Here is a 10821-nt window from a genome sequence, read left to right as displayed (position 1 = left end):
ACTGATGAAGACTCATTTATTTCAGGGACTCTGCAAAGGGAATGAGAATTTAAAGTAAAAATATTTCAATTAGGATAAAAAGCAGCTAATGTGTAGAGATAGTAAGTTCTATTCTCAGCAAAGTATAATCAGAACTTTTGTTTCGTGAGAGGCTCTTAGCATCCTCTGTGTACCCATATTCCTAACTCCCATTAACACTAACAGGCATCACATATACACCCAAGAAACCTGAAGAGATGCCAGCCTTTATCTATAGTGTGCATGCATGGCAGCTGTGGTAACTAAATAATCCATATGGCTCTGAGGAAAAGTTATGGTTTATTGGGTCTAGAATCATAGCTATGGTGGTGGATTCCAGTCACTATAACTAAGCTTCAATATCTATCTATGCCTTACCCAATAACTCTCCCATCTAACCAACCATATCCAAAAACTCATAATTTGGCAAAGATTTTGCAATTCTCTATCAATGGTTTATGCAGGTAGAAATTGTGTTTGAGGAAACTCAATCCTTTCATAGGTCCAAAGGAACTGTGTTATCCTGTTCTTTCACACATCCATCCTACCATCCACTCATCTACTTCCTTAAAAACACAGAAAATCAAACTAGAGTTATAAAAAGAAATATCAAGTCTTAACTTACACCATAGGTCAGTAAAGCCATTTCCAATATAAAATTCAAATAATCAAGTAATCTTACATATCAGATGCATGCTAAAATATCAATTCTACAGGTTATGTAAACATTAAAGTTTATTTCACTACTAATTTTAACTTGTTCAGTTTTTATGGATTCAAGTCCAAATTTTAACACTCATCTAATATAGCTTTGTGAAGCACAATTCAATGTTTTCCTAAGTAAATGAAGCATTCTTATGCAGTTCAGTTTAATGATGGCACTGGTGTACAAGTCTAAACATACAAGTTTATATTTCCAAAAAGACCTCAGGGATAAGGATTCACTAGGTATGGTGCTAAAATTAACTTTTCCAAAAGAGAATAAAGGACAGAAAATTATTAATATTTATTTTCACATAACATACAATGAAAACTTTGTGTTCTGTAATATTACATATAAATAACTATATGAAAGAAAAATAATAATCTACCAATGCTCTAGAAGCTACTCTAGACCTTTCAATCAATTTTATTTATATGCAAAACCAAGAGAAACTAAAAAAAAAAAAAAAAAAAACACCACAAAGCTCCTCCTGATGCTAAAGCTCTCAATTTACTGACAGGCAAATGGCTTCATGCTGCCACTTAATCTCATTTCTTGCATAATGCCCTCTAATTAGCATATCAAAGTGAATTAATACTTCTAGGGCATTAGCAATGGGGAAATCTGCTCCAGGCTCACAATAGCAGTTAAGAGAGAGCCAAGAAATCCTCAAAAACACCACAAACCACTTTGCATTGCAAAACTGTTCAATTTATTTATCCTCTCTCTCTAAACACTCTTACCGCACACTGTTTTACTACTGCTCACCAAACAAAATGATAATTGCCAAAGTTACCAGCATCTGTAATGCCTGTTTAGAATCTTAATTTAGATTATGTTGCAGATAATTTCTATATGCAACCATTTGTTCTATTATAAATGTTAAGATAGAAACTGTGGAAATGTTGACATTCTCAATTAGTTAATTTGAATTTGAAATAAAACTTTATGGGATTTTAAAATTTATGAATTTTTTAATGTAAAAAGCCACCTGCTGGACGCTGATGCCTAAGAATTATGCTTTGCAAAGTGATGTACCATGTAAAACAAAACCAAAAACAGTATCCTTCTGACATGTGGACCAAATAATGATCCAAACATTGTGAGGAATCACCAGCATTAAAAGGATTACATTATATACCAAGTCCTCTTAAATATGATCACACAAAAAGGATTTTATTTAAATAAAATAGCTTATCATGTTTGAAGCACTTAAGCTTAAAGAAAACATTAAAAAAGTTTAAATAAGTATATTACCCATAATTACTTTGTTTTCAGTACTCATCAGTTACTATCATGTAGATCTAATCAGTCTAAAAATAATACTAAAGCAAATTACACTTCCCAGTAACAACTACAAATAATACATATATAGAATATATCTATGAAGCAAATAGGGGATTCTGGTTGCAATTTTGACTACATAGACAATCTCTAAAAGCAACTATTTAATGAAATTTATTTTCTACTGTGTTGTCCAGAGCTGTGAAAAGATGGTACATTTTTCAAGTGGCTCACTGAGGCCACTTAATTTACTGAATATATTATCACCTAGCTGTTATAGCAATTTAATTAACTTTTATAACTTTGTAAAAATCTATGATAACCAAACTTCAAAAACCTGTGACCAATATATACTACATGGTGATGTAAATGATTTACTCTATAGTTTCAGATTCAAAAAGACTACTAAAGTAAAGTTCTTCAAAAAGTCAACAGGAAAAAGGGAAATGTATAGGTCAGTTAGTCTGTCACTACCTAAATCATGGTGATCATGCTCAAATGGCTAAAACACAAAGCAGCTGAGAAAACAAAACATTATTCTCATTGTCTAAAGTTTTTCACACATATGCAAATAGAGAAAATAGTTTAAATTCTTATCTGACTTGATGTGTTAGTGATGAAGTGTCAATATTTATTCTGAATAGATACCTTATGACATGGTATATAAAGTAAAGCAATAACTCAGGGTGTGGTTCATGAAATGCAGTTTCAATTATTATGGCCCCATATAAAAAATTTCATCTAACACTATGCCATGAAGCAGTACACCAACATACAATAAGCTAATAAGATGTTAGATGTTAATTTAAAATCTTGCCTTGGAAATAGCCTTTTATAAAATTTAAAAAATGAAACAAAACTAGGCAAAGAAGGTAGCTCAGTGGTGGATCGTTTGCCTAGAGAACAGGTATAGGATTCTGGGTTCAACTCCTAGCCCTAAAATAAAAATAAATAAATTTAAAAAAATAAAAACACCTAAGATTTTAATTAAAAGTTTCATAGTATGAAAAAGTGTACAGTTACATAAAATTTAGTAAAGTCCCAAATGAAATGGCAAAACTTATAAATCTACTAAAAAATGAGGCCCACTAAAAGTAAGGCACAAAAAATTATTGCAAAGATCAAGTTAGCATTGAACAAAAGGTTCAATATATTTTTATTGGGAAGAAAAAAATAACAGAGCTAAAAACAGTCCCACAGTATAAACATATTATGTACATGATACGTTAGATCACAAGGTTAAACTAGCTTGGTGAAAACTTTTTTCTTCTGTGTTTTAAAATTATATACATATATATGCATATATATATTAAGGATGGAAGACAATAAAAGAAAGAAGCTAAAAAAATAGCATTATTTTACAGTCTCCTTCAAAAACACCTACAAAAGTTCTAGTGAGCTATAAAAATCTGTAAGAGATAAATATTCTTAAATTGCTTGAAGGAAAATATGTTGATAAAGCAATATAATTTATGACATTTCTAATATACAATGGCTTTTTATTTCTCCTGTTTAACCATTTACTATTTTCGATGTAAACAGACCATAACACCTGTCAAAAATTGACATAAAATTTGAAACTTTAAGGGCCCATTAAAACTTGTTTCACAATAATTCTAGGAGAGTAGGAGTGACCGAGAAAACAAAATCTGCCAATTGTTGCTATTATTGAAGTGAGCAATGAGCTCAAGTGGGGAAAAACACTAAGATTCCATTTTTTCTACACGTATTTAATTTGGAAGTTTTCCACAATAAATGTCTTAAACTAGAAAATAGATTCATTAAAACAAAATGAGTCCTGTGAAATAAAACAGTTGTTTCCCAAACTTTGTAACAAATCATTATTAAATACAATGTGAGAGCAAATTAGAATACACAATACATATAATTCATAGATAACAATTTTTACCCTTCTTGATAAATTTTCATTTGATGGAATTCATTTTAGAAAATAAAATAATTATACAGCACTATGGAAGGAAAACTGTGTCAATTTTTAAAGGAACAGAAAATCTGATGAAGGATCAAAATTAAACAAAGGTGCTGACTGAATGCACTATCCTCTCCATCTAAAAGCCAGTCACTTAGAATAGTAAAGATAAAAGATTTGGTTTCATATCACCTACCAAATGTATACAAAAATTTATGTATAAGTTATATTCCTGACCTAGTTTTGAAATCTAAAATTCGTAACAACTCTTTCTAAGGAAGATTACTTTAAAAGTAAAGCACTGTCAATAGGCATTCTCTTCTTTTCCTTAAACATAAAAAATACTTCAACCCAACCAGTCAAGCAGGCCTTTCTCTTCCCCTGCGGACACCTCCTGCAGGAGAGAAGTTCATTAAGTTTTATGATCTTCCCAAGTCAGTCCTGCTTATAAGCCTCACAAAGGCTACAAATCTGGCAACCATCATGTATGCCATTAGACATTACTAGTAAATGAACGCTATTTAGGGTTTGTGGTGGCAATAAATCAGAGTTTGGTTGGCAGCTATCAACATTGAGTATTTTAACCTACCATTTAAAAAGAAAAGAGCTGTGTTGATTTTTATTCCCGACATCTAACATCTTTCTACAATACTACAATTCAGATTACATACTAATACTAGATTTTCATTAAAAAACATAGGTATTTTTGCTTGCAGATTTTCTTCTTTGAAATACTCATAATTAAGGACTTTGAAAAGGCAGTTTTTTGCAGATGAAATATTTTACAAAAGAAAGCAGTTTGACAATCAAGACTAAGGACGCCAAGAAAAAAAAAATAGATAGGAGATATACCAAAAAAAGTATACAGATGAAAGCAGACTTCCTAGGATCAGGGATAATTATTAAGAAACAGCCATGTTGAGTGCTAACTCTTCTGTACAACTAAAAATGATAAAGACATAATTTTTAAAAATATAAATAGCTAATAAAATATAGCTTGAAAAATATCAGGAGAAAAATATTAACATATCAACAAACATCTCACTGGTTGCTTACCTAGCCTGTACCTTTCCAATTGTTTTCAAAATGAATGTCACAATTCAACAAAAGACATTTCTGCCCAAAAATAACTATATGACAAATTTTTAAAATACATTTTCAAGAAAAAGGAGTATCTTACAGTAAAAGTATGCTCTCTATACTTCTGAACAAGAAAATAATGTAATTGTAGTAGATTATCCATTTATCTGTCAGAAGGAAAAAATACCTTTTCATATTTGGGGGATTATGGGGGAGATGTTTTCCAAACTAAATCCCTCATGTGCATCAGAACTGGAAGTATGCATTACTTGATCAGAAACTGGTAAATCTAGAAATACATGGATTTTTTTAATGATTGTCTTATTTTAGAAAAGCTCAACTACAGTGACATTATCAATTGAAGTGACAGTTTCCCCTTCACCCCTCAACTTGTCAACCTCGTATCCTTCCATTATGAAGATAGAGTCATCACATCATGTTTCTTGTTTATATTCAATAATGACAATCAACTTTCTCTAGATTATAAAGAAATAATCTTTGGATACTATATTGATAGACTACATAAAACGGTATTATATGATGCTTAGTTTTTAAGTTATTGGTATTTCTGAAGCAGGAATGTATAAACAGATGGGGGATAGGCCATGGAATTTGCTGTCTGGCTTTCTCTGCTTTGGTAACACTAATGTCTACACAGCTGTTTTATTTCAAACTGAGGGCTCTGAGTCCAGGCGATCCTATCTCCTTCTAAGACTACTTTTGAAGAGTGAGGTGGAGCTATGGAAAGGAGCGGGGGAAATGAGAGGAAAGAGAGCGTCACCCCTATCAATCACTCAGTACTTAAATCCTATTCCTCTTGAGCTTAGAGAGGCTGGCAGGAAGATGCCTCTGCCCAGACAGCCGCCTTTACTCTTTGTCGGCCGTGGCTTTTTACAAAAGAAATAATGTGCAAAGTTGAATCCACAGGCCAGTGTACAAAAAAAGGATCTAAACTACAAGTTATCACTTAAACACCTCTACAAACAACTATTTCCAAAACACAAAAATTTCTTTTGTCAGCTACCTCTTGCTTCTCAAATAGCAATAGCCCTCCCTACCAAAGAGCTCTCTGCTAGTAATTCCAGACTCTGAAACACTTGTTTCTTTTCTGTAATTCACCTTTGACATGTGGCCAACTATACTTTCCTTTTCAGAATGGTGTAACTAAGTCCTGTGGAAATAAGCAACTGAAGGACTAACACTTCTTAATTGAATTCTGACTGCTGCTAAATGTCTAAACATGAGAAACAGTTTGATTCTCAATCTGGCTATGTTAAACCTTTAAAAGGGCAAAAAATAAATAAATACAAATCATGAGAAGGGGGGATGTGAGGGAAGGGGTATCAATCCTTTCTCCTTAATAATATAATGCCATACAAAGCTGAATCAATCTTAATATTCACAACATACTCAATACCCCAGTGCTTAACTGTCAGCAGAATCTGAAGTACAGCTCTCACAGCAAGAAAACCCTTGGACATTAAGCAACAATTTAATGAGAATTACACACTTTTAGGCTTCTAAACTAAGAATGTTCAAGATTTAACGCTGGAGGTCATGTTCTACACTCAAATAGAAACCATCCACTATTTTAAATCACTATGCATTCTAACGACAGCTAAAACTCAACACAGAATAGAAATTAAAAATAACTGTGGTTTTCAAAATGTAAAATATATCTCATGAAGAATCACAACATTAGGAAACCATCTCTACTACATGACTGAAAAACAAGAAAAGTACTCCTTAGGCTCAATTTTTATTTGCTGTTAATTATGGTTTATCATGTTTAATAAGCAGCAATAACCTATCACCTTTTTGGATTACTTTTAGGAAAGGAATAGTATGGCAAACTAAAATCCGTTTTAAAAGAAAGCAACTCAACTATACACTGTGCTATTATTTATACATACACTCAACTTAAACAATCATATTTAAATAGTGCAATATCCTAGGCTTAAAACTTCTTCTTTGCCTCAACTTACAAAAGACAACTTTAAAATACCATATACCCAATATACACCAAAAAGAAAAAAAAATCAATGTACCTGATTTGCACATAACAGGGAAGATAACACTAAACATCTAAATTAAACTGCTACTTCCATTTGAGCCTTACCATCACCTAACGATTAAAATATCTTCAATCAGAAAAGACTAACAAAAAGTTAAACTGAAACGAACTGCCAAAAATTCACCTAATATTTACCTGCAGCTCTCATTCTAGCACTTCTGCAAAATCTGTCTTCTCGTATATTCCCTGCCCTTAACTTAAAAACGATTTAACCTACACCTGTAGACAATTTTTACTTAATATGTTACACATAATTACAAGTTCAACTAAAGATACAGAATAAATTTTATTAAAGTATTTATAGATATAACACATTATTATATGCCTCAGCACATCTTTACCCTTCCTGGATTCTTAAAAGTAGTTTCACACCTAAAATACTAAATTCAAACACGCTGTTGTGATCTGTTCAATCACATTCTTCTATCAATGGAGCTGAAGCTTAAGGCTGTGTAAGTAAAACAAAGTTCCAGGGACGCTTGTCCAGGGGAGGCAATCCCAGGCATCCAGTCTCCCCACTGCTCCCTTTAAAACTGACAAACAAGGGGAAAGGAGGGGAGAGGGCAGCCGGACTCCTCTGGCTTAGGGAAGACAACCCAGCCCTAGCCACCTACACTTCATTCTGCACCAAGAGCAGAATTGAGAGATCCACTCCAGATTTATTGCAGGGTTTTTGTTGTGGTTTTTTTTCCCCCCCTCAAGATCAGGAGGTAGAAAGGAAAGAATGATCAAAGATGGCGGTGCCCCAAAGCAGCAGCTCTCAAGTGGAGAGTGGAAGGAATAGTTCCGACCCCACCTCGGAGGTCCCCAGGCCCACTGCGGGGTGCAGCTTCTTACCTGTTTTCTCTTTGATCTCACACAAGACGCTGAAGAGCGCGGGTTTCATTCTGTGACAGTTCAGGGCATGTTTCCTAAAATAAATAAATAAATAAAACAAAATAAAATAAATAGCAAAACACAAAGGTATTAGCATCACCTTACGGAATAATATGGCGCCTTCCTTTTAAGTTATTCCCAAGATTTCATTCCGATGCCCCTCCCGCCCGCCCCGCGGTTTTGGGAAGGCTTTTTGAACCATGAGAAGTCAACCCAAGAACTCAAGTTGACTAGTTGGCCAGCGCCGGCAAGCTCCCGCTGCGAGACCGCAGCCCGAACGCGGCCCCAACAGCAGCTACCCGGCGGGCAGCAAGCACCGCCACCCACCGCAGGCGCGAACCTGCGCGGGGAGGCTCGCTCCGGAGGCTCGCGGCGGGGACCTCGGGGAGGAGGAGACGGGCGCCGAGGGGCTCCCGCGCCGGCCTTCCGCGGCCGGGAGCCAGAATAGAGACCGGTGGGCTAGGGCCAGCCAGCGGGTGACAGCTCGGCAAAGTTTCCCAGGCGGCCCTGCCACCGCCAGAACTTGACCGCCCGCGCCCGGACCCGCCAGGGACCCGCCCATCGCCCCGCACGGGGCAGGGGCGGCTGGCCCGCACGCTGAGGTGGTCCCGCGGCCAAGGGGAGCGCCGGCCGGCCACTCGCGGCCCGCGGAGAAAGTTGTACTTCCCTCCGGCGCAGCCCGGGGCCTGGCGGGGCGCGGCGCGCACGGGGGTCCGGGCGGGAGGTTTAAATCCGGGGAGGGGACCGGGCCGCGGGGAGACCGGGAAACCACCTAACCCCCGGCTACCAAGTCCGTCCCCTGCCCCGGGAGCAACTTTGCCGACTCCAGTCTGAGACGGGGGCGGGGAGGGGGAGGATGGGGGAGAGAGGAGGCGGAGGGCGCGGCAAGTGCCCCCCGGCGGCCCGGGCCGGTGGCCGGCTTTCGGAGAAAGTTCCCCGCCGAGGGCTCCAGGCCCCAACCCGGGGGCGCCTCCGCGGTCCACCCCCCCCCACTCGGCCAGTCCGCGGGGCCCGGCTCCCGCACACACACAAAAGATGCTTAATGAAACGACACCAACTTTGCTTGCGCCTCGTCCAAGCTCTGGTCGGTGATGGTCATGATCTGGTGGAGGATGTCGCCGATGTCCTGCTTCCTGCCGTCGCCGTCCGCCCCTTCGTGGCCGTGCGGGGGAGGCGGCAAGGCCATGCCCCCCTGCACCGAGTGGCCGGCCAGGTTCACCCCGGCCAGAGTCTGCAGCATCCTGGATTGATCGTCCATCCCGCCGCGCGCGGGCGGGAGCGGGCGGCGGCGGCGGCTGAGGCGAAGGCTGAGGCGGCGGCGGCGGCGGCAGCGGCGGCGGCGGCGGCGGCGGCGACGAGGGAGGAGAAGAAAGAGGGGGAGGGGGAGGGGAGGCGGCCGCGCGCTCCCCGCCCGCGCGGGGAGGGGGCGGCCCGGCCGGCGGGGCCCGCGGCTGAGGCGGTACGGACGGACGGGCGCCCGGCTTCGGCTTCCGCCGCCGCCGAGGCTGAGGAGAAGCGGCAAGCGGAAGCGCCGGGCTCCGCGGCGGTGGCGGAGGCGGAGGCAGCGGCGCCCGCCGCCCTCACGCGCCCGCCGCGCCGCCTCCTCACCGCCGCGCGCCCCGCCGGGCGGCCCCGCTCAACTTGCTCCTCAGCGTCCGCCGAGTTGCCGGGACGCCGCCGCCACCGCCGCCGCCCCCCGCGCCAACCTGCGCTCTCCCCGCCCGCAGCCGCCTCCTCCTCCGCCGCCGCCGCCGGGAGGGAGCCAAGCCCCGGCGGCCCAGGGGAGGGAGCGGCGGCGGCGGCGGCGGCGGCGAAGGCCGGGCGGGCCGCGGGGAGCGAAGGGGGGCGGAGGAGGAAAGTTTGGGAGCTGGCGGGCCGGCGCGGCGAAGGCGCGGAGCCCGGTGGAGGGCCCCGGCGGGCCGCGCGCCGGGCGGACAGCAGATTGATGGGGCGGGCGAAGTCGCCGCTACCACCGCCGGAGCCACGCACCCAGCCAGCAGCTGCCGCGGACCGGGCTGGAAGGCCGCTGGGCTGAGGGATTGACAGGCTGCCAGTGCCACTCACTCACAGCGGCCAAGGCGCCCAGGGGGAGGGGGCGGGGGCGAGCGGGAGGGCGGAGGCCGAGCTCCTGATGCTCCGCCCCTCCGAGGGCGGGGAGCACGTTCATTGGCCTTTGAGCCTCCCGCCGCCGCCACTGGCACCGCCCTCGAACTTCGGCCCGCCCCTTGTGGCCTCTGAGCGGTGGGGTCCCGAGAGCGCGTCTAGGAGCCTAACGCCCGGTCGCGCCTCGCCCCACCCCACCCCCACCCCGGGGTGGACTGCCCCGGACCGCAAACGCGGTACCAGCGCCTGTCTCCGGTCCCAAAGAGTAGCAGCATGGATGCGGGGGTAGCGTGTGGGATAGAGGGCGGCATCTCGTTCCCGAGCCGGCCACGTGCTCCCCCCTCAGTGCCAGCCCGAGAGCTTCACGCCTCGGACAGCGCCTGGTACACTTTCCCGCTCTTCCCGTCCAGAAGTGGTACCCTCTGGCCACCACTCGGGGCCCGGGGCCAATCGCAACGCGCTGGGAACTGAGTGGGGCGGGACAGCGGCCAGGAAGGGCCGTCCCAATTGGAGCGTTCGAAAGGTCCTGGGCTGAGGCTGTGAAGGAGTGGGTGGTCTCCCTGCCCCTTCGCGGTTGCCATAGGAACCGAGAGGGAGCAGCTCGGAGTTGGAGCCTGAGCTGGGCTTTGCACTGTCCCTCAGGGGGTGACCAGTTAGTTAGCGCGGGAACCTCTTGTCTGGGCAGGTTTGAGATCTGAGTGGATCAGAGTACTCATGCACTTTCCCTGAAAGACAAACCTGGGGAAATGTGTC

General features: G+C 43.2%; 1 protein-coding gene across 3 annotated transcripts in view; it reads right to left on the bottom strand.

Moving 5' to 3' along the window:
• Pbx3 (PBX homeobox 3) overlaps positions 1–9366 on the bottom strand; it is a 223929-nt gene extending 214563 nt beyond the window's left edge. Inside the window, exons 1-2 of one of the 3 annotated variants that reach the window (XM_048342850.1) lie at positions 9024–9366; positions 7927–8000 (exon numbers count right to left, since the gene is read on the bottom strand). In XM_048342850.1, coding sequence (XP_048198807.1) covers positions 7927–8000; positions 9024–9223 — 274 coding nt within the window. In that variant the 5' untranslated portion in view covers positions 9224–9366. Of the gene's footprint in view, positions 1–7926; positions 8001–8305; positions 8486–9023 lie in introns of those variants that run through there. The other 2 variants (XM_048342869.1, XM_048342860.1) reach the window with 2 other exon arrangements.
• Between the last annotated feature and the right edge of the window lie 1455 nt (positions 9367–10821).

The sequence above is a fragment of the Perognathus longimembris genome, chromosome 1 (genome assembly GCF_023159225.1).
Source record: "Perognathus longimembris pacificus isolate PPM17 chromosome 1, ASM2315922v1, whole genome shotgun sequence".
In the NCBI taxonomy this organism is placed as follows: Eukaryota; Metazoa; Chordata; class Mammalia; order Rodentia; family Heteromyidae; genus Perognathus; species Perognathus longimembris.
Note: the sequence above shows the minus strand (reverse complement) of the source record. Positions and strands in the feature narration are given on the sequence as shown.